This window comes from Macaca thibetana, chromosome 13 (assembly GCF_024542745.1).
Source record: "Macaca thibetana thibetana isolate TM-01 chromosome 13, ASM2454274v1, whole genome shotgun sequence".
In the NCBI taxonomy this organism is placed as follows: Eukaryota; Metazoa; Chordata; class Mammalia; order Primates; family Cercopithecidae; genus Macaca; species Macaca thibetana.
The window spans coordinates 69,191,189-69,215,616 of record NC_065590.1 but is presented as its reverse complement, the minus strand read 5'-3'; the positions used below and the strand labels follow the sequence as shown (position 1 = coordinate 69,215,616).

General features: G+C 39.2%; 2 protein-coding genes across 7 annotated transcripts in view; both read left to right on the top strand.

Annotated features, from left to right (window-relative positions):
• Nucleotides 1-9,945, top strand: part of RMDN2 (regulator of microtubule dynamics 2) — an 88,604-nt gene extending 78,659 nt beyond the window's left edge. For 5 of the 6 annotated variants that reach the window (XM_050753350.1, XM_050753349.1, XM_050753346.1 and 2 more), the window contains one exon: nucleotides 4,749-5,094. In XM_050753350.1, the coding sequence (XP_050609307.1) occupies nucleotides 4,749-4,802 (54 nt within the window). In that variant the 3' untranslated portion in view covers nucleotides 4,803-5,094. Of the gene's footprint in view, nucleotides 1-4,748; nucleotides 5,095-9,614 lie in introns of those variants that run through there. The other variant, XM_050753347.1, reaches the window with a different exon arrangement.
• MORN2 (MORN repeat containing 2) overlaps nucleotides 1-24,428 on the top strand; it is a 1,051,609-nt gene that overhangs the window by 169,234 nt on the left and 857,947 nt on the right. The gene's annotated exons all lie outside the window — the stretch shown is intronic.

The window sequence follows — 24,428 nt, the reverse complement described above, 5'->3', positions numbered from 1 at the left end:
CGGATCTCAGCTCACTGCAAGCTCCGCCTCCCGGGTTTAGGCCATTCTCCTGCCTCAGCCTCCGGAGTAGCTGGGACTACAGGCGCCCGCCACCTCGCCCGGCTAGTTTTTTTTTGTATTTTTAGTAGAGACGGGGTTTCACGGTGTTAGCCAGGATGGTCTCGATCTCCTGACCTCGTGATCCGCCTGTCTCGGCCTCCCAAAGTGCTGGGATTACAGGCTTGAGCCACCGCGCCCGGCAATATTTCCATTTCTTTTTCAATGAGAAAATAGTATGAAGTGAGTTATGTGTAATACCCCTCCATCTCTATAAAGTTTTTTCAGATTGAAATGTACCCCATTAGTGATTTTGCTAACCAAGTTTATTCATTTCCAAAATGTCTAGCAATGCCACTAGTTAGAAGAAGACAACCTAGCCATCAGTTTGCTCTCTCTTGTGAAATTTCATAACATGCTTGTTTCTTTCTTGTGGCATTTATAGCTTCTTCCTTGCATTGTAGTCATTTGTGGACCTGTCTTTTGTCCCCTGTTAGGGAACTCTCAGCTCATCACACTGCTACTTGATATTGGGAGTGTCAGTCATTTGGTCTCTAGAGCCCAGATTCATAGGTGTAAGCAGCTTTACATTCCCAGAATTTGGAACGATGGTATTTTTATTATTCATGTGGACTTTTCTTGACCCTAGGAAAGTAATCTCAGATCCTGAGAAACATTTCTTTTTTTAAAAAAGGGATTTATGTGTCTGAGACAGTGTGAGAATGATTGCTGAATGAAATAATGACTTCACTGGCAACCTGAAAATTGTTTGCCTGGAGGCAGTATTAAAGTTCATCAACTTGGAGCCTACTGAGAAAGCTCAAATATAAAAAGCATTATGTAATATTTTGTTTTATGATAAGAGATGTGCTAAGCTGGTAAAGAAAACCCCATATTTTAAAATTGCTGAAACATTTTGAAATGGCATTAATCACCTTTCTAAGACAAACAGACTCATAGACTAGTAAATCCAATGTTACCAGAAACCAACCACAAAAAGAAGTGCACTCTGGGAGTGCTAAAAGTTAAGAGCTCATTATATTTAGCAAGTGGTCTTTGAAATGGCCTGTTGATTGAAGTTCTGAGCTGTATTTCTAACCTGTTTTATGAGTTGAGAAGCACAATTCTCATTGGTAACTGCTCTTAGTAACAAAATCCTAATTCTGCTTTAAATGTTCTTTCTGAGTTACGATATCATATTTGATTATCTGAATTAAGACATTGGTTTTCTGGATAGGTTTATAAAACAGAATTTGTATCCATTCACTCTGCCTTCCTGTTTTAGAAATGCTACTCAGGGTAATAAATGAGTCACTTGCCAAAATCCTGTAATATTGTCTTATTTGCTAGAAATTCTTGTTTGCCCATTTCTTTCCTGTTGAAACTTATTTCTTGTAAATTAACTCATCTGTGCTATCCATGCCTGGAGAATTATTCCTAGTACTTTCTAAAAAATTAATAAGACAGCCAGGTGCGGTGGCTTACGCCTGTAATCCCAGCACTTTGGGAGGCTGAGGCGGGTGGATCACCTGAGGTTGGGAGTTTGAGACCAGCCTGACCAACATGGAGAAACTCCATCTCTACTAAAAAAATTACAAAATTAGCTGGGCGTGGTAGCACATGCCTATAATCCCAGCTACTAGGGAGGCTGAGGCAGGAGAATCGCTTGAACCTGGGAGGCGGAGGTTGTGGTAAGCCGAGATCGTGCCATTGCGCTCCAGCCAGGGCAACAAGAGTGAAACTCCATCTCAAAAAAAAAAAAAAAAAAAAAAAATTAATAAGGCTATTATAGTATAGATAGTATAGACAGACTTTTCCCACTCTCTAAACGGACATTTTCATGATTTGTAGAAAGTCTGTTTACAACCCCATATTTCTACTGTTTTGACTCTTACCTTCTTGTCATTTGCATTTAAAATGTATTTTTCTTAAGATTTTGCAATATATATAATGGTCTTGGTTGTGTTATTTAAATTGATCTTAAAAATACTCTAAAGAAGTTTCTTAGAACCCTTTTATTTATTTTCTTGAAATAATTGATGATACAGCATCAGTTTGGGACTAGCTGTTCTTAACCAGTACCCAGTCTCATGAAGTTGGTGTGTGATAATCATTACCCAAATGCTAGGAGAATAATGACAATTCAATGTAAATCAGTCTCTTATTTATCCAAAGTCTTTAACAGAGAGCATTGATGTAGTTTTCTAAACCATATTTTTCCAACACTATCAGATGAAATAAATCTATATTTTTGAATGTGTGTGTTTGGGTGAAAGAGGGAGATTATCTTTATTCAGTTATTTTACAATTATAGAGGTGTTCTCTGCTAGAGGCTTGGGATACAAAGAGAAAAAAACAGATACCTCTGCCATCATGAATTCTGTGGTGTAGTGGGAAAGGCAGGCACTGAAAAAGTCATAGCAGTAAAATTTGATGAGTATTTTGGAAATAAAAGCACAGAGATTTGTGAGAAAATAAAACTGGTACTACAACTTGGGCCACAGGCCAGGAAAGGTCATCCTGAGGTTTTGCTATATATAATCTAAGGAAATTAGAATTTAAACCCAGTTGTTTAAATATTTAAGACTTGCTTGGACAGTAGAGGGCTCATTAAAAATACAGGTTCCTGGCTTTTTCTAGAAAGTTAGAAAGAAGCTCTGAGCTCCAGAATGTGGTGACCCCAACCTCAGTATCATCGTGGTCTCACTCAAGTTTCCTCTGTCTGGGAAGCTTAGTGCTCAGATGGCCCTTGGGTGAGATTACAGAGAAAGACAGGTGGTGACTGAGTTCTTGACATTGCAACCATAGGAACTGTTGACTCTTGGCTGGGCGCAGTGGCTCACGGCTGTAATCCCAGCACTTTGGGAGGCCGAGGTGGGCAGATCACGAGGTCAAGAGATTGAGACCATCCTGGCCAACATGGTGAAACCCCGTCTCTACTAAAAATACAAAAATTAGCTGGGCATGGTGGCATGTGCCTGTAGCCCCAGCTACTCAGGAGGCTGAGGCAGGGGAATCACTTGAACCCGAAAGGGGGAGGTTGCAGTGGGCCGAGATTGCACCACTACACTCCAGCCTGGCAACAGAGACTCCGTCTCAAAAAAAAAAAAGGAAATGTTGACCTTTAAGGATATGGCTTTGGATTTTACTCAGAAAGAGCAGACCCTGCTAGACCCATCTCAGAGGAAGCTGCAGAGACATGTGATTCTGGAGAAAATCCTCAAAACCAGCATCCAGGCAGTAAAGTCTTAGAAACAAAGACAGAACTTCCATGTAGAATATCTACAGGAAGGAGCGATCTAACAACATGTCAACACTGAGATTTGTAAGGGTGAACTGTGTTCCTCCACAGCAGAATTGGCCTGGGGAGGGCCAAATTAGGAATGCAGCACAATCACATGACTTTAATTTGAGACTAGAGAAAGTGTGCTATCTCAGCTCAAAGGTGTGGATAGTTCAAATCTGGGAGAAAAGGAATAACGGGAGCCCTAAACATAACCTGAGTTCTTATAAGAGGACAATTGCATAAATACAGCCAATATATTTAGTGCTTGAAATATAATGAAAATCTTAAAATTAATCGTATAGCTATGCAGCTGACCTACTACAAAGGAGAAAACTTCTGTATGCAAAGGAGAGTAATACACCACATGAATGTAACTAACGTGGAAGATGTTAACTAGGGACTATACTGAATGCTCGGCATCAGATTCATATGTGGGAAAATAAATGAATAAATGAAGGTACTTGAGCAAGGCTTTAACAGCCTGTTATGTCCTCAGTGGCAGAGATGTTACAGTGGAGAATAGCCCTTTGAATATAATGAGTATGAGGAAGTTATCACAGCTCAACATTGACTCAACGTGTGTTAGCTCACACTGGAGGGAAACTCCATAAATGTAATGAATGTAGGAAACACTTCATCCAGAGAGCTAACTTATTCATACCAGAGAACTCAAGAGAGAAACTCTGTCTGTAATGAGTGTGGAAATGCCTTCAGTGACCATTTATCCTTTAAACAACACCGTGAATTAACACTGGAGAGAAGCCATATGAATATGATCTATGTGAGAAAGTCTTCATTTAATGATCTCATCTTATAATGAGACAATGCACATGGAGAGAAACCCTATAAATGTACAGCATTTGGAAGAGCCTTCAACCTCAGCCCTAACCTTTATAGGCGGTCTCACTCAAGTTTCCATCTATCTGAAAGATGCCATCTTTTAGATACCAGAGAGCTCCCACAGGGCTAAACCCTACACCCTTCAGGCAAAGCTCAAGCCTTGATATGCAGAAAAAACTTAGAGTAAAACAGGAAAGAAAGTGGCAAGTTTTTTCCAGGAGGAAGAAACCTGTTGGGAAAACACTAGATAATTCATGCTGGAGAAGGAATTCAGTGAAATAAACACGATAAACCCTTTACTCATAGAGCAACACTCCAGGACATGTGAGGATTAATGCTGTATAAAACACTCACTAAGACAAAAGCAACTTGTTAAAATAAAAAAAAAGAAAATTATTAAAAATAATAATAAAACACTGTCAGTGACCTGAATTAGGGAAAGTATTTGGTGATTGCACATACCTTCGTGAACCTTGAAGTTCTCATGTTGGGGAATCTCCTCAAGTTAATGTAAGTCTATTTCAGCATACTAGAGTATCAAGATGAATGCATGAAATTTCCTTATGTATTTGTATTTTCTTTATAGGATAAAGAGGCACAGAAAGAGATGCAAAAAATAATGACTTCCTTGAAGAGGTAAATAACCGAATTTACTCTTCAACAAATCAGACGTGATCTACCAAAATTTAAACGAATCAAAGTTTTATTATCCTTTTCTTCATTTTTGATGTAAGGGTATTGTGCTCAGATTTGAAGGTAAAGCCATGTTTCTGCAGAATGCATTCCACTAGTAGCACTACAAAATTAATTATGTTATTTGGAGAATCTATATACTATAATGTCAATACATAATCTGTAAACAGGTATGCTTTGTATTTTTCTTATCAATAAACTGCAGCCTTCAGAATATTTCTTTAAATATTTAAATCCAATAAAATGAATTTTCATGAGTATTTTATTGTTTCAATGGAGACTTCATAAAACAAAATAATTTCATTAATGTGGATGAAAAATGGAAAACTGAGCAAAGGACATGAACAAGTTGTTGGCAGAAGAGAAAAAAAAAACAGATGTAGTATTGTAACTGGTAATCAAAAGATGTGAATAAAATTACAATAAAATACTCTTTTACCATCAAACTAGATTTCATTTGCGTCCGAGTGAAGAGACCACCAAACAGGCTTTGTGTGAGCAACAAGGCTGTTTATTTCACCTGGGGACAGGCGGGCTGAGTCCGAAAAGAGAGTCAGCGAAGGGAGGCAGGGGTGGGGCTGTTTTATCAGATTTGGGTAGGTAATGGAAGATTACAGTCAAAGGGGATTGTTCTCTGGCTGGCAAGGGTGGGGGTCACAAGGTGCTCAGTGGGGGAGCTTTTGAGCCAGGATGAGCCAGGAGAAGGAATTTCACAAGGTAATGTCATCAGTTAAGGCAGGGACCGGCCATTTTCACTTCTTTTGTGGTGAAATGTCATCAGTTAAGGCAGGAAACAGCCACTTTCACTTCTTTTGTAATTCTTTGTTTGCTTCAGGCCATCTGGACGTATACATGCAGGTCACAGGGGATACGATGTCTTAGTTTGGGCTCAGAGGCCTGACATTAGCAAGGATTATTTTCTTCATTCAGGAAGCATTCAACACTGGCAGTATTGTTATGAGATGGAGCATTCTCATACACACTTAGTGAGAGAATATTTTGTCACCTGGGTACATCAAATATGAAAATATAAAAGAAATTTTAAAAGTACTTTGGCACAAACCTTTGGTAAAATTTATTGACAGCTTTTGAAAAGTATTAAATCTTTAGTCATGGAAATAATCATAAAGAGTAAAGTGCAGTGACTGATTCACAAATGTTCATAACAGCATAACACTATGTCCAACAGTAAGAAAGCAGCCACGTTTGAAATATAACTACAATTGAATAACATTTTGACATTAAAAATTACAAAAATGATATAGGCAACTGCACAGAATATCTTAAGTGCAAGTATAAGTCAAAAATAGTACATACGTAGTGAGAGACAGGACTAGCTGGATTTCCTAGGCCGACTAAGAATCCCTAAGCCTAGCTGGGAAGGTGGCCGTATCCACCTTTAAACAGGGGGCTTGCAACTTAGCCCACACCCGACCAATCAGAGAGCTCACTAAAATGCTAACTAGGCAAAAACAGGAGGTAAAGAAATAGGCAATCATCTATTGCCTGAGAGCACAGCGGGAGGGACAAGGATCAGGATATAAACCCAGGCCTTCCAGCCAGCAGGCAACCCCCTTTGGGTCCCCTCCCCTTATATGGCGTTCTGTTTTCACTCTATTTCACTATTAAATCTTGCAACTGCACTCTTCTGGTCCGTGCTTTGTTACCGCTCGAGCTGAGCTTTCGGTCGCCGTCCACCACTGCTGTTTGCCGCCGTCACAGACCCGCCGCTGACTTCCGTCCCTCCGGATCCAGCAGAGTGTCCGCTATGCTGATCCAGTGAGGCGCCCATTGCCACTCCCGATTGGGCTGAAGGCTTGCTATTGTTCCTGCACAGCTAAGTGCCTGGGTTCATCCTAATCGAGCTGAACACTAGTCACTGGGTTCCATGGTTCTGTTCCATGACCCAGGGCTTCTAATAGAGCTATAATACTCACTGCATGGCCCAAGATTCCATTCCTTGGAATCTGTGAGGCCAAGAACCCCAGGTCAGAGAATGCGAGGCTTGCCACCATCTTGGAAGTGGCCCGCCATCTTGAGAGCTCTGGGAGCAAGGACTGTCCCCACACCCCACCAGGTAACAATAGGATCTCAACAGTATAAAAATAAGCACAGAAGAGCATCTGGTAGGGAATACACTAAAATAGTAGTAGTATATGTTTCTGTGAAGCTTATTTTATTTCCTATATTTCCCAGTTTTTAATAATAAATAAAATGATTTTTTAGGTTGAACTTAGCAGTGAGCTATAAAGATTCCCTGCTACCTCTTAATCAGCCTAATCTTGGAAATCAGAGTAAAAACTTGGATTTTCTGTTTACTGTCCCAAATACATGGGTGTGCACGCACATGCACACACACACACACACACACACATTTATAAACTCAAAATTTCAAGCCCTGATGTAGACATTCTGGTTAGTAGGTAAATTAAGCAACCCCCTAGCCCCATCTTCTATAATGGTCAATCAAGATACTGAATCAGTCCAGCTGGTTCTCACCCACTTTCCTCTGACAATTGGTCTGATGTTGAAACTCATGGCTAGATAGGGCAAGAGTCTTGCTGGTTCTGTCATGGATATGCTGAGAGGCTATGGATACCTCTGGCTCTCTAAACAGCTAAAGGAATATGTAAGTATAGAAAGGTGAATCCAGCTAGGAGCAAATGACATAGAATCAACTATGTTGTAGGTTTTGTGGGAGCAACTCATTCCGGCAGAGTGGTACAAACACTTCCTTTATGAATTATGAGGACTATCAAGAAACACTCCTGGTGGGTAACAGTGGGATTTAGGACTCATAATTGGAACCTGACATAAGATCTAATCAGTGTTCATTTATTATATTTTAATAAAATTCTTGTTTCTCATAATGTGTCTTCAATGGACAAGTTGATGTCCATTGACTGGGTAATCAGCGTAGTTATTTCTGGATATGGGCTTGACCCAATAGAAATGCAGTACTCATAATTCACTCTTTAGAGAATTAGGAGTTTCTGACACATGTGGCCATTTCTACAAATGGGTATTAACAGAGGGACTTCCCCTCCTCATTATGGTAATAACCCTTCAAAAGAGCATTAACTCCCTGCTGTATGCCCCCTTCCAGAGTCATACTGTCATATCTGTATTCCTTATAAAGCCATATATAATCAGAGAAATTATGTTTGGGAGGCTGAGGCTGGAGGATCAGTTGAGCTCAGGAGTTCAAGACAAGCCTGGGCAACATGGTGAAATCCCATCTCTACAAAAATTAGCTGAGCGTGGTGGTGCATGCCTGTATTTACAGCTACTCGGGTGGCTGAGGTGGGAGGATTACTTCAACCCAGGAGGTCAAGGCTGGGATGAGCTGTAATTGCGCCCCTCCACTCCACTCTCCACTACACTCTGGGTGACAGAGTGAAACTGTGTTTCAAAAAAAAATTTTTTTTTATTTAAAAATAATTTTTTAAAATTAAAAACATTGGAAGTAATTGCTAAATAGCTCAAAAACCGTGAACAGGACTAGAATCTGATAACCTAGAAGGGTGTGCTATAGAGCAGTGGTCCCCAACCTTTTTGGCACCAGGGGCCATTTTCGTGGAAGACAATTTTTCCCTGGACCCAGGGGTAGGGGGATGGTTTCGGAATGATTCAAGTACATTACATTTAGTGTGCACTTTATTTCTATTATTATTACAGTGTAATATATAATGAAATAATCATACAACCCGCCATAATGTAGAACCAGTGGAAGCCCTGAACTTGTTTTCCTGCAACTAGATGGTCCCATCCGGGGGTGATGGGAGACAGTGGCAGACCTATCAAGCATTGATTCTCATAAGGAGTGTGCAACGTACATCCCTCACATGCACAGTTCACAGTAGGATTCGCCCTACTAATACCACCACTGATCTGACAGGAGGAGGCACTCAGGTGGTAATATGAGCAATGGGGGGCAGCTGTAAATACAGATGAAGCTTTGCTCACTTGCCCACTGCTCATCTCCTGCTGTGAGGCCCAGTTCTTAACAGGCCACAAGCCAGTTACCAGTACCACTACCAGCCTGTGGCCCGAGGGTTAGGGACCCCTGCTATAGAGGATACATAGGATATTTTGTCAATTTATTTATTTAGTTATTATTTTATTTTATTTTATTTTATTTTATTTTATTTTGAGACAAAGTCTGGCTCTGTCGCCCAGGCTGGAGTGCAGTGGCGCAATCTCGGCTCACTGCAACCTCCACCTCCTGGGTTCACCCCATTCTCCTGCCTCAGTCTCCTGAGTAGCTGGGACTACAGGCGTCCGCCACCACGCCCGGCTAATTTTTTGTATTTTTAGTAGAGACGGGGTTTCACTGTGTTAGCCAGGGTGGTCTCGATCTCCTGACCTTGTGATCCGCCCGCCTCAGCCTCCCAAAGTGCTGGGATTACAGGCATGAGCCACCGCGCCCGGCCTATTTTGTCAATTTAATCCTCAATCCAATCCAATGAGGGAGGTGGTGGTCTTTCCATATAGGTAATGACATAATTGAGGCTTGGAGTAAATAACTTGCCAAAGACCTTTCTTAACAAGTGGAAAGAGTTGGTACTTAAACATGGCTTATTTCGACTCGTTAGTCTAGTCTTAGTTACTCACAACAGATATATAAAAGGTACTGTGTAGATAAAGATGAGGAAACAAACCAAAATAAAGAAGTTATCTGTAATGAGGCCAAGTAAAAATGGTTTCTATATTAAATACCCCTACTTTCTAAAAACTGAGTGATTTTCTTGAATGACAGGATTATATGTAGAATATTACACTTACTCCAAGGAATTTCATGCAAAGTGAGCCATGGGGACTCTGGTTTTCTATGGTTACTTCACTCACCACTCATGCTGCTTGACCTCAGAGAAGACAGAATAGCTGCAGAGTGTTCCTGAAATGAGGATTGTTCCTGCTGGATCACGAAGTCCAAGCTGATGGTACACCTGCCGCTCACAGATGAGGTACTGAAAGGACACAAAGATAGATGTGTACCCGCCCCCCACCCGCTACACCCTTGTTCTGCTCTCTAATCTTTGCACATACCAGAGATTTCGTAAGTTCTGTGAGTACCTGGTTTTCTGCACGTACCAGAGATTTTGTTTTGCACATACCAGAGATTTTGTAAGTTCTGAGGCAAGGTCACAAGACGTGTTTAAGTAAGATAAACTCTTGCTGCCATAAACCTGCTCTCCCGCCTCAAAGTTTGAACCAAAATATCAGAAATGGCGGGAACCAATCATAGTTAGCCAAATCGCCTTGTTCAAACACTAGCCAATCATATATCTGATTTGTATAATAACTCTATGCCCACTTTTCTTAGACTATATAACACTGCTCGGAGCTCAGTGGGGGAGCTCTCCTGCCCGTCTCGTTTCACGAGCGAGGGAGAGTTCCAGGTTCGAACCTGTAATAAAGATCCTTGCTGCTTAGCTTTGACTCTGGACTCTGGTGGTCTTCTTCGGGGAATAAACGGTCTGGGCATAACAGTACCCAAACTGCTAACTTCTCAAGAGACTTCGTGTACAACTTTGGAAAGGGGGAGTTCTGACCCAAACTTTGAATATGTTTGATTTCAGAAGATAAGAATCAAACTGTATGTTGCAATTTCTCATAAAACATTAAAGAGGTAACTTAGTGGTCCACTAAAATTTTAGTGATGTCCATGTAATTGCGATGTTATCTTTCTTACTAAATAACAAATGGCCTTCATTGTAATATGAAAATCCATGCCACTTCTCATTTGTGCCTAAAAGTTATCAAAATGCTTTTCATTTGATAATATTTTTAGACTTTTGAATTTCAAAAAGCAGTGGTACAAGCTGAATGGGGTTAGCTTTTACACTAAACTCATTTTACCAATAAATGGTTTAAGCGTTGATGTGTAAGTAACAGGGTTGGGGTCAGACAACTGTAGTGACCAAGACAGTACTGAGTTCCAGCCCTTGGAATCTCACTTCTGCTTTCTTTGAGTCCGGGGCTGTTTATATCTAATTGATTGGAGTCCAGTGTATCTGATGTAGAATGGAGGCTGTAAAATGCTAACACTTACCTGGTGAGTACCTATTCCAAGTGTTTTTCCTATATTAATACATTTGAACCTCACAGCAACCTATGAGGAAGAAACATTTGATATTACCCCATTTAAGATAGGGGAGCTAAAGCACAGGGTATTACCATGTCTAACCCCGTGAGCAAAAGATTTGGACTGGGGCGGACTGCTCCAGAGTCCATGCTGCGGTCAGCCACTGTACAATCCTGCCAGCAAATGGGAGAATTGAGTTGTGGGAAGTGAAAGAGTGGAAAGACAGAAGGTAAAAAAGGAAACAAGGGAAAGGGAAAAAAGAATTTTAAAAAGTAGAGGGCAGTAAAGAAAGAAGAAAAAGGGAGAAAAGGTAAAGAAAAATCTCATATTTTGAATATTGATAGACATTTTCTAGTTTTGCATCATAAATTCCCAACAATGTATTTATGTATTTTGTATCTTATATTTTTTTCAAATACTCACCTTTTCCTTCCCCTCCTCCACAAGATAAGGTAGTGAAGCCTGTTTTTAATGACTTGATCTATTTGAACTGAGTGTGTTGAGAAAGCTTTGGTTATGGACTCTGTGGCCTGTTGATTGGGAAATTAACAAGAATAGTTGATTTCACAAAGACAAGATACATTTTAGAGCCAAGTAAAGTTAATACTTGAAGTACTGTGATTTTGAAGCCCCTCAACCTATATTTTGCTTTAGATACTTGAAGCCAAATCATAAGGTTGAGTTTTAAAAAATATTGAGATACAATTGACATACAAAAAACTGCATGTATTTAAAGTGTATAATTTAATAAATTTTGACATGTGTACACCCACAAAACCATCACCACAGTTAAGGTAACAAACATTTTCATCACTTCAAATATTTCTTCATGCCCATTGCTAATCTTTCCCTCTTGCGTCTCTCTCTGCACCCGCATTCCAAATAACGACTCATCTGCTTTCTGTCATTATAGATTACATTGTCTAGTATTTTATTTAAGTAGAACTATGTGTTATATACCCTTTTGTCTGACTTCTTTCACTCAGCATAATTATTTTAGGATTCATCTATGTGGTAACATGTACTGATAATTCATTTCTTTTCATTTCTGAGTAGTATTTTATAACAGAAATATACCATAGTTTTTTCTCCACTCCTCTATTGATAGGACATTTGGCCTGTTTCCAGTATTTGATTATAACAAACAAATCATCTATGAAAATTCATATAAATGTCTTTGAATGTACATATACTTTCATTTCTCTTGGATAAAATACCCAGAAGTAGGAAGTATGGTAGATGTTATATCTACCATTATAAAAAACAGTCAAACTGTTTTCCAAAGTGGTTTTACCATTTTACATTCTCACCAACAGTGCCTGAGAGTTCCGCTTGCTTGACTTTCTTAACAACACTTGGTAGGGTCAGTGTTTTTAATTTTAGCTACTGCACTAGGCATGTATTATATCTGATAGGGGTTTTAATTTGTATTTCTCTAATGACAAATGATGTTGAGCATTTTCTCATGCATTTATTTGTCATTTGTGTATCTTCTTTGGTGAAGTATCTCTTCAAATATTTTGCCCATTATTTAAATTGAGACGTTTTGGTTTTTGTATATAGTCTGGAGTGTGGCTTGAAGTTCATTTGTTATTTGAATATCTAATTATTTCAGCATTTACATTTACAAACTTGCCATCTATCTAATACTCTATAACATATCTAATGAAGTTTTGCCTCCAAATCTGTTGAAAAGACTATTGTTTCTCCATAGACTTGGCTTTGTACCTTTCTCAAAATCAGCTTTCCATATATGCATGGGTCTGTTTCTGGAATTTCTATTTTGTTCCATTGATCTATTTATTGATCTCAACACCAATACCACACCATGTTGATTAATGTAGCTTTATAAATTTGAAACCAGGTAGTGTTACTCCTCCAACTTTGCTTTTGTTTTGTTTTGACTGCTCTAGGTTATTTGCATTTCCATATGAATTTTAGAATTAGTTTTTTAAATTTCCATCAAGAAAAAAGTGGCTGTGATTTTTTTTATTGGGATTACATTGATCAATTTAAATTGACATCAATTTTAAGTCTTTCAACCCATGAATATAGTGTACCTCTTAATATATTTAGGTCTTTAGTTCCTTTCAGCAATATTTTGCAATTTTCAATGTACAGGTCTTTCACATTTTTGTCAAACTTATTCCTAAGTATTTCATATTTTGATGCTATTATATATTATATTTTCAATTTCAATTTCTGATTTTTTATTGTATATAGAAATTCAATAGTGTAAACTGATCTTGCATGCTGCAGCCTCTTTAAACTCACTTATTATTTCTGGTAGCTTTTTTGTAGATTCCATTAGATTTTCTACAACTGTGATTATATTAGTTGTGAATAAAGACAGTTTTACTTCTTTCTTTCTAATCTGAAGGTTTTGTTTTGTTTTTGCCTTATTGTACAGACTAGAACTTTCAATACACCATTGAATATAAGAGGGCAAACGTTCTTATTTTATTTCTGATCTGAGGGGAAAGCATGCCATTTTTTGCCATTGATCATAATGTTACCTGTAGGTTTTTTTTGTAGATACCCTTTTTCTGGTTGAGAAACTCTCTTTTGTTCTTATTTTGCTGAGTTTTTTTATGGAATTAATACTGAATTTTGTCAAACTTGTGTTCGTTGAGATGATCATGTGGTTTTACTGTTTTAGTTTATATGATGAATTATATTTGATTGAATTTTTAAATATTAAGACAGCCTTGCATTCCTGGGATAAAATTAACTTAGTCCTAACATGTTTTCTTTTTATTGTATCAGTGGATTTGCTAAAATTTTATTTTAAATTTTTGCATAAATATTTACAATGGATATTGGTTTGTAGTTTTCTTGTAAAGTCTTTTTCTGGTTTTGGTATCAGAGTAATACTGGTTTCAGGGAATGAGTTGAAAAGTATCCCCCCGTCTTCATTTTCCTTGAAAACTTTATGTAGAATTGATATTGTTTATCCCTTAAATATTTAGTGGAATTCACTCGTGAACCCATCTGAACTTGGAGTTTTCTTTGTTGGGGGAAGTTTTCAAGTATAATTTCAACTTCAATTCTTTTAAGAGATACAGGGCTATTTAGATTATCTTTCTTCTGGAGTGATCTTTGGTAGTTTGTATCATTCAAAAAATTTGTCTATTTTTCTATTTCATTTAAGTTGTCAAATGTATTGGCACAAATTTAATAATATTCCCTTATTCTTTTATTATCTATAAAATATGTAGTGATGCCACCTCTTTCATTCTTAATATTCATAATTTTCGTTTTCCCTATTTCCTGTTTTGTATATGTTTCTTCCAACAAAAACCCTACAGGTAACTTTATAACCAATGGCTGGAAGTTTATCAATGTTGTTGAGCTTCTCAAAGAAACAACTTTTGGTTTCATTGATTTTTCTCTTTTTCTATTTTCTATTTCATTGATTTCCACTCTCAGCTTTAACATTTTCTTCCTTCTCCTTACTTAGGGTTTTATTTACGCTTCTAGTATCTTAATGTGGGAGCTGAAGTCATTGATGTAAGACTTTACTTCTTTTCTCTTTTTTGTTAAATTATACTTTAAGCTCTGCGATACATGTGCAGAATGTGCAGGTTTGTTACATAGGTATACATGTGCCATGGTGGTTTGCTATACCCATCAACCCATCATCTACATTAGGTATTTCTCCTAATGCTATCCCTAGTCCACTTCCTTTCTACTGTAAGCATTTAGTGCTATAAATTTCTAAGTATCACCTTAGCAGTATCCTACAAATTTTGATATGTTTTCATGTTCATTCAATAAAAAAAAAAAATTTCTAATTTCTATTTTACTTTTTTCTTTCATTCATGGGTTATTTAAAAGTCTGTTTAGTTCCCAGCCGGTTTTTTTTTTTTTTAGGTATCTTTCTTTTTTTTTTTTTTTTTTTCGAGACGGAGTCTTGCTCTGTCGCCCAGGCTGGAGTGCAGTGGCGGGATCTCCGCTCACTGCAAGCTCCGCCTCCCGGGTTCACGCCATTCTCCTGCCTCAGCCTCCCGAGTAGCTGGGACTACAGGCGCCCGCCACCTCGCCCGGCTAGTTTTTTTGTATTTTTTTAGTAGAGACGGGGTTTCACCGTGTTAGCCAGGATGGTCTCGATCTCCTGACCTTGTGGTCCACCCGTCTCGGCCTCCCAAAGTGCTGGGATTACAGGCTTGAGCCACCGCGCCCGGCCGTATCTTTCTTTAATTGATTTATAATTTAATGCCATCATGGTCAGCAGTTTGGATGACTTGAATCTGTTCAGATTTGTTGAGACTTGTTCTGTGGCCCAGAATATGTTCTATTTTGGTAAACATTCCATGTACACTGAAACAGCATGCGTATTCTTTAAAGATGAATTACATCAAGTGTCTTTCAAGCCCTCTACCTGCTTTGGTCTCTCCATAGCCTCAGCCCTGTGTCTCCTCAGCACGAGGAGACTTCAGGACTCCTTTCGTGTTCCTGCTCCATACACGGACCTGGATGCTCTCTTGAAGCAGTAAGCTGAGACAATTAGAACGTTCATCTTGTTTGTTACCCATCTCTCAGGGGTGGCTGTACTTTCTTTCTTACTGTCCAATATCTTGAAAACCATTCTTTTCATATTGTGTCCCTGTTTCAGATTTTGAAAGCCAGAAGTTGTAACTCTTGAAAGTTGTAACTTTGTAGCATTGTGATATTTTAAAAATCTGCTCCTCACCACACTTTCCAGTCCTATAAACCATTATTTTATAGATTAAAAAAAACTGGAAAGTATTACATTTCTTTTTTAAACAAGTTTTTATAATGTTTCAAATGCTTCCACTCGATAAAGCAAATTGACACACTCGTACTATGGAATTACTTATTAAATAACCTAGACTTTGGTTAGAGCTCTGAGACAATTTTTGTTTGTCCATTTTTCAATAGTAACCTTGTGCTTTGGCAAATAAGATTGCATGGGGAGAGTTAAATTATACTTTTCCTCCTTCTTGAATACTTTATGTTTACACAGCCCACCTAATTTAAAACTGGGAAATCTAATTGGGAAAATAATCTGCTGAAAATCGCATGTGGAAATGCCATTGGAAATTGTTAATGCCACATAAGTGTGGCATTAATAGCTAAGCCCTAATTGGACTGCCACTCTCAGACAGACTGGCCCCACCATGTAGGTTGTGGAATTCATCTGGAGCCCAACATTGACTGTCCTGATCTTTAAAACATCCCAGTTATAACGATAGTGACTTCCCAGCCAAGCCACTAATTCATTTATTTATTTTGTCTCTTTGTTTGAAATGCATTTTATTTCCCTTGTGTTCTTCAGTCCTCGGAGCTCAGTGTACTTTGCAATTGTAATTAATCAAACATTTATTGAGCTAAAATTATGGGGACTATCCAGAGGCTAATCCAAATTTCAGGGACCCTGAAGCTTACACAATTTGGAGAATCTTAAGAAAAAGAATACAAAATTACAAACACAAAATTAAGTATGAGAGTGACTATTTAGAATGCAAAAGACGTCATGACAAATTATAAAATTTTCAAAGCTGACAAATACCACAATTATCACATCCAGAAAAATAACATTTTATTATTAACTGCATGGTACATCTAGAATGCTTTCTTTTACATACTCTTTGTTTGCTTCATCATATGGCATTGATTTTTAATGTCATTTTCTATTGAAAGGATAGGGGATGAAATATTGGTTTTTCCACTAACACAACTAATTGACATTTTTCTTTCTTATTATGGATCATTTAGAAAAGCTCCTCTCAGCTTCACTTCTTGCGAGTAATGGCATGCAGCAACTTCCTCAGCAGCCCTTCTCCCCAGGGTGAGTCTTCCAAGAACTCCAGCCCTTCGAGCCCATTGAGCTGGGTGCAGATGGCTGTGCTGCAGCCCCTGATCCAGCTCTGCCCAGCCTCTGCACCTCCCGTTCCTACCCCCATCTCACCTCCAGTCGTGGGTGGGTCCCAATAAGAGCCTTAGTCATTGTGGGCTCAGAGCAGGGATCCAAGCAAGCCCCTTTTTATATCCTTCTTCTTGGGGGTCAAAGTCAGGGTCTGAAGCTTAATACAGGCCCCCAGAAACAATCTGTAACAAGAGCCAGCTGATGTGGAGGTTGGAAACTGCCTCCTGACCATCCTCACAGCCAAATCTGCCATGGCTCTCTCAAACCACTTTCCTGAGGCTGCAGCAGTTTTTATGTGGGGCAGGGAAGCAAAGAACAGGAGACTGAGTGGGCATATATCCATGCAAATAAAGTCTTGTGAGTAAGAGCAGACTAACAGCAATATTTTCCCATCTTCTTCCACAATGCCTACAGTATAAAGACTGAAGTTCTCAGCAGGCCTTTCGCGTTCCCCACGCTCCCACCCAGTCTGCCTTTCTAGCAGATCTCCAGCACCCCCGACTGCACACACACACTGTCTGCATTCCAGGCACACGGGATTGAGTGCTGCTTAAAACCCACCTGTGGCTCTTCTACCCTTTGCTTGGTTTTTATTCTACCTTTGGGGCCACCTTCCCCCATGCCCACTCATGGAAATCTCCCTTCCCACTCAAGGCCTGGCCCAAGGGATGGATGTTTTGCCACGAAACCTTCTGATCCACATGGCCAGCCGTGCTCTCACCCACCTCAAAGCCATGGAGCACTTTTTTGTGTCTTCATTTAGCTTGACCTGCCCTAAGATCTTCAGTAAGGTGAGGACAAGGACCTTGTATTATTTACCTTTGTATCTCCTGCCTGCCAGCCTGTGCTCAATTAACATTTGTTAAACCAAATTAAACAACTCAAGTAGAAGAAAAACATGTCACGTGTTCCTAAGTTTCATAAAAAAACAAAAAACTAAAAGTAATTTCTACCCTCAGCTTTGATGTGACAAGGAGAGAGTAGAGAAAGAGGGAGAGGAGGACTAGGGAGCAGGGAGAGTGGAGGGGAGGGGAGGGCAGGAAGTGGGGAAGCCTAGCAGATCAGGCCCAAGAGACTGTGTTCGTCCATTTTCATGCTGCTGATAAAGACATATGTGATACTAGGTAATTTATAAAGAAAAAGAAGTTTAATGGACTCACAGTTCCACATGGCTGGCGGGGCCTCACAATCATGGCAGAAGGTGGAAGGCAAAAGGCACGCCTTACATGGTGGCAGGCAAGAGAGAATGAGAGCCAAGCGAAAGGGGTTTCCCCTTTAAAACCATGAGATCTCATGAGACTTATTCACTACCATGAGAAGAGTATGGGGGAAACCACCCCCATGATTCAATTATCTCCCGCCAGGTCCCTCCCGCAACACATGGGAATTATGGGAGCTGCAATTCCAGATGAGATTTGGGTGGGGACACAGCCAAGCCATATCAGACAATGAGTCTGTGACAATGTCAGTGCCAGCCTTAGACCAAATTCATGACACTCTTTTACTCCCCCCAAAAACATTACAGATCTCTGTACATTCTACTTTATTTTTTACTGTTACACCCTTCATTGGATGGAGTACAGACCACATACGAAGATTAATCATTGTATCATTTCTGTGACCCAGTTACTTTCTTTTGTCTTGAAATTATAATTCTTATCCCATTTCTAGGCTTCAGTTCCCAGTCTGTCATTTTAATAATAAAGTAACTTCTGCAACACCTCAGTATGAAACTTAAAAAAGATTTAGTGCAGTCACAGAGGATCATTCTTAACAACCTGTTAAGAGTATTGGAAAAGTAAAAGATGACTGATGATGTTTATTGCTTTAGAGATCCAGTCCATACAGTGAAAGCACATTTATTATGTTTATAACATGTTAAAAGTTTTAATTGTAAAAAGCTGGCTTTACATGGATTTTTATTAAACATTTAATTTTTCAAACTGTTACCACATCTAGTATTTCAATGAAACCTTTTTGCTCACTAAGATAGGTTAAGAAAATGATATCACCATCATTTGACCATGGAGAAAAGTGGTACAGAGGTTAGATTTGCCGAAGGTCACACACCTTGTTCCTACAATAGTGAAAACTAAGCCCAGGTGACTGACTTCTAGCTCTAGCCTGTACAGCAAGGAAATAACCACATTCAGAGCCATACAATGCCTTAAATTACTTAAAATTTAGTGTCCTTAGGGACTTCTTGATTGTTTCCTTTTCCTTTGTTTTCATTTTTCTAAAAAGTGCTTAGGGCAGCTAAAAAAGATAGACTTCTAAAAAAAAAAAAAAAAAAAAAAAAAAGACTTCTTGAAATTTGTTTAATTGGCCATAGGGAGAAAAAATGGTTCATTGGAAAGGAAAACAGTAATTTAAGATGGGCCTTGGATAGGAAGTTTGGTTTCTAAATGAGATAAATTCATGGGAATGGCCTAGTAAGGTGCCCTGTACTACTTAAGAAACCCTTATTTGCATAGGATACTAACCAGTTCTCCACACGAGGGTTGCTCATAGTCATACTTTGGTTTTTTTAGACATGGGTTCTTGCCATGTTGCCCAGGCTGGAGTGCAGTGGCCATTCACAGATGCAATCATAGCTCACTGCAGCCTTGAACTCCTGGCTCAGGTGATCCTCCCACCTCAGCCTCCCGAGTAGCTGAAAGTACAGGTCCCTTTCCCACCTCCCAGCCTCCCCGACCAGTGCTTTGTTTCCTTTTTTATTTTGATGTAATGATGTGAATTTTCACTTCTACAGAACTGTAATTTACATTTCATAAAGTAGTTGAGACTATGATCTACCTAACCATTGCAAATCCCCTCCCCCAAACTTGAACTCTTCCATTTGTCTCCCTGAACTGTCCAGAGAAATCTGTGGGTGAGAGGAAAGTTCATCTGGATTTTCCTACACTCACTCAACTAAGTATTAGCGACTTTTTTTTTTTTTTTTTTTTTTTTTTTGAGACAGAGTCTCAGTCTGTCACCCAGGCTGGAATGCAGGGGTGCAATCTCTGCTCACTACAACTTCTGCCTCCCGAGTTCAAGCGATTCTCCTGCCTCAGCCTCCTGAGTAGCTGGGATTACAGGCGCACGTAACTATCCCCAGCTAATTTTTGTATTTTTAGTAGAGATGGGGTTTCACCATGTTGGTCAGGCTGGTCTCGAACCCCTGACCTCGTGATCTGCCTGCCTCGGCCTCCCAAAGTGCTGGGATTACAGGTGTGAGCCACCACGCCCGGCCATTAATGACTATTATCAACACCTGGCTTCTTTACACAGCAAAGAACTTACTGGAGGTGCGGAAGCAATAGCTGCGCATCCTCTTTTGACCTCCCTTCTCGGTTTCAAGGCTAAGCATGCTTCCTGAGCAGACGCTTCCTCGGGATGCCCGGAGCCCATGAGGAATGCAGTGACCTAATGCTCCCAGGACACAATAGTGAGACCCCAACTTAAGTTTTCTGCTCAAGGAAGGAGCCCATAAATTGAGTCAGGTCTCAAAAGAATCATGCAACAAAGCAGATTGTGCACAACAGTCCCCCTGCCTGTGACTCAGCCTCAGTCTTCTAAAAAAGAAAACAAAAGTGAATGTTCTCTCTCTCACTGGTTTACCTGTCCCTAAAACCCATTCATAGAAAGAGTGCCTCATTTTCTTTTTACATTAACTTTTTTGAGGTATAAATTACATACAGTAAAATGCACAAATTTTAATTGTACAGTTCGATGGGTTTTAACAAATTTTCCCACCAGTGTAACCCCTACCACAACCAAGATATAGAGCATGAACATCACTCCAAAAACTTCCCTTGGCTTCCTTCCCACTCGCTGTCCCACCTACCTGCACCCCAGCCTCAGGCAACCACACATCTGCTTTCTGTCACTATAGATTAATTTTTTTACAATACCATATTAATGGAATCATACAGCATGCACTCTTTTAAGTCCGTCTTCATTTGCTGAACATTTCTGAGATTCATCTATGATATTGCATATATCAATAGTTCATTCCATTTTGTTGCTCAGTAGTATTGCATAGCTTGAATGTGCCATAGTTTGATTATAAATTCACCTATTTGGGGTTGTTTACAGTTTGACATCATGAATAAAGTTGAAATGAGCATTCACATACAGGCTGGGCACAGTGGCTCATGCCTGTAATCCCAGCACTTTGGTGGGCCGAGGGAGGCGGATCACCTGACGTCAGGAGTTCAAGACCAGCCTGGCCAACATGGTGAAACCCCGTCTCTACAAAAATACAAATACTAGCCAGGCATGATGGTGGGTGCTTGTAATCCCAGCTACTCAGGAAACTGAGGTGGGAGAATCGCTTGAACCCAGGAGGCAGAGGTTGCAGTGAGCCAAGATCACGCCACTGCACTCCTGCCTGGGCAACAGAGTGAGACTCCATCTCAAAAAATTAAAAAAAAAAAAAAATCACAATTCTTTTGGCAGACATGTTTTTATTTTGGGTCAAAGGTGAGGGAAGGGGGACATAAAAACCCCAAAGTGGCATTGTTGTGTCACATGGTAAGTATACATTAGCTTTATAATAAACTGCCAAACTGCTGTACCATTTTACATTCTCAGTGAAAGAGTTTCAGTTGCTCCATGTTCTCATCAACACTTGTGATGGCCAGTCTTAGTCTTTAATTTTAGCCATTCTAACAGACATGTAATAATATCTCACTGTGGTTTATTCATACTTCCCTGACCAGTGATGTCAAGCATCCTTTCATGTGCTCATTTGGCTTCAGTGACACCACATTTGATAATTCTGCAGCCAAAAGCACCCTTGTTAGTTACTAGCAGATTTTTACTTTCTCTTTCTTGCATTAACACTGGCAGTACATAAACTGGTTAAAAGTAGCTCTCCTTTCCTTCCCATTCCATGGTGAGATCATCAAAACAAACCTTCAGAAACCCCCTGTAGATTGAGCCTGTAGTCTGAGAACATTGTTGATGGAAGAGGGATGAAAGTCTTGTGTCTTTCTTCCTCTCTTGCTCTGCTGTACTTAAAGAAACTCCTAGTGATAAAATCCCAACAATCAGTCATGAGTTCTCTGACCTTTCACAACACCATCTATGTTTCTTTTTTTTTTTTTTTTTTTTGAGACGGAGTCTCGCTCTGTCGCCCAGGCTGGAGTGCAGTGGCCGGATCTCAGCTCACTGCAAGTTCCGCCTCCCGGGTTCCCACCATTCTCCTGCCTCAGCCTCCCGGGTAGCTGGGACTACAGGCGCACGCCACCTCGCCCGGCTAGTTTTTTGTCTTTTTTGGTAGAGACGGGGTTTCACCGTGTTAGCCAGGCTGGTCTTGATCTCCTGACCTCGTATTCCGCCCATCTCGGCCTCCCAAAGTGCTGGGATTACAGGCTTGAGCCACCGCACCCGGCCAACACCATCTATGTTTCTTACATTGTTATCCAATTCTATATTTTTTGAATTGTTATCTACTCCATATGGACACATATTCATTTTCCACATAGATTAAAAGACTACATCCGATATTGCTTCTGTGTTTTCATAGGGCTCAATAAATACTTTTAAAGTTGAATTGAATTTGCAATATTCACTATATAATTAAGAGAGAGAGAGAATTTGAGATCTAGATTTCAGATCAGTCATTTCATGGGAATCCAAACTTTCCAGGTTCAGGAGTTCATGAGATTCCTCCCCCAACCTCCTGCTCTTGTTGACAATGCAAAACAAACCACAGTTAGCCTGGGAATTATCTTTACGGAATATATTAGCATATTGTTTTGAGTTTTTGCACTGCATGTATTAATCTACCAAGAACACATGTCTTGGTTCAGTAAAAATTTGCAGAAAGCCAGACATCCCATAAAAAGAATCTGTTGATGTTTATCCCTCCAGCTAGCTTTTCCTTTTTTTGTAACTACAAAGAATATTAGTGTTTCTTTACTTTTCAGAATCATCTACTCAGAAAGACTTAGAGCAGTGTCCTCGACAGGAAGTCACCACTGTGCTGAGGCAAGGCAGTGGGTCTTTAGGAGGTCAGGTTTCTTCCCACCCTTTGACTGCTCTGCCTGTAGATGTATCAGCTCTTACCCCACTTCTGCTGAGAAGAAGACACTCCTTCAGCCATGACACTCAGCTTGTGTGAGGATGATCCAGAGAGGCTCGGCCCAGGCCACATAGGCTCACCCTCTACCACTATCTTGGACATATTAGGTTCCTGCATGATGGGGAGATCAGGAGGGCTAGGGGAGCCTAGTTACAGATGTTTTATTGGAACTGTCTGGCATAGAGGAAGACATTCAGAGGGCCATAAAGATCAGACTCTTTCAGAGGCGAACAAGTGAACTTCCAGTGACTTATCCTTAGTTAACCAACCTTCAACCAACTGATAAGATAAACAATATCCCTAATGCTGATCCTAAAGCATTAGAGATCCTGAAGTATCTTCAGCATTATCAAAAAGGATTAAATTCTATGTGGTAAACAATGATATTTTAATTTTAAAAATTTATTATAATCCTCTAAACCCATGGTCTCCAAACTTTATTTTATGCTTGAATCAGTTTTAAAAATTGGCATCCCCTAATATATTTATATCTATTTATTTATTTATAAATTATACATATTAATATCCTACTAAAATGTTCATCATAAAACATATACAAATATAAAATATTTTAAAGGGCAAGAATGTTTTCTTGATTTTAAAATTTCCTGAAGTAGAAATAAAGGAATACTGTTTTATTATTAAAAAAAAAAAAAAAAAAAAAAAAGCTTTTTATCTGAGATCATCATGCCTACTAACAAAGTATTTAGAAGCATTTATGCTGAAGTAAGGACAGGAAAAATGACACTGTCACTACTATTATTGAATATTCTAGAGATACCAGCTCTAATTAGAAAAGACAAATTAGAATATTTGAAAGTAATACATTAACAGAGTATGGTAAGTATCATTTATGTTGGCAGATAAACTCACATGTGTGAAAAACCTGAAAGAACTAACTACAAAATGTTCTTCAACAATAAAAGAATTGATATATAGAAGTCAATAGCCATGACAAATACAGATGACAGCCAGTTAGAAGGTGTACTAGAAGGTAATGCCTCATTTACCCTAACAATAAAACAAGATCAAATATCTAGGAATAAACATAAGAATCATGTCTGATAGGCAAGCAGAAATTGAAGGAACCCCAAGGGTTTGAACAAATAAAAAGACACACTACATTTTGATTAGGAAGACAGCATCCTCAAATTATCCAATATCCTTCAATTAACCTACAAATTTGATATAATTCCAATACAAATACCAACAAGATTCTTTTTATGTTCTAAGGTTCAAATGGAAAATCAAACAAGTAAGAGTAATTGTGAAAATACTGAAAAAAGTCAAGCAGTGAGGGGCAACAATACCTACCAGATAAGAAAAAATACGTTAGGCTATCATACTCCAAGAAATATCATGAATAAATAGACAAATCAGTGAAATAGAATATAAAGTCCATAAATACATCCTAATACACATAAAAATGTGTATGATAAAAGGGGCATGTAAAATGAGTTATTCACTAAATGAGTCCCTGGAAGATAAGGAGGGTGGGAAACAGATGGGATAGGCTGTGAAT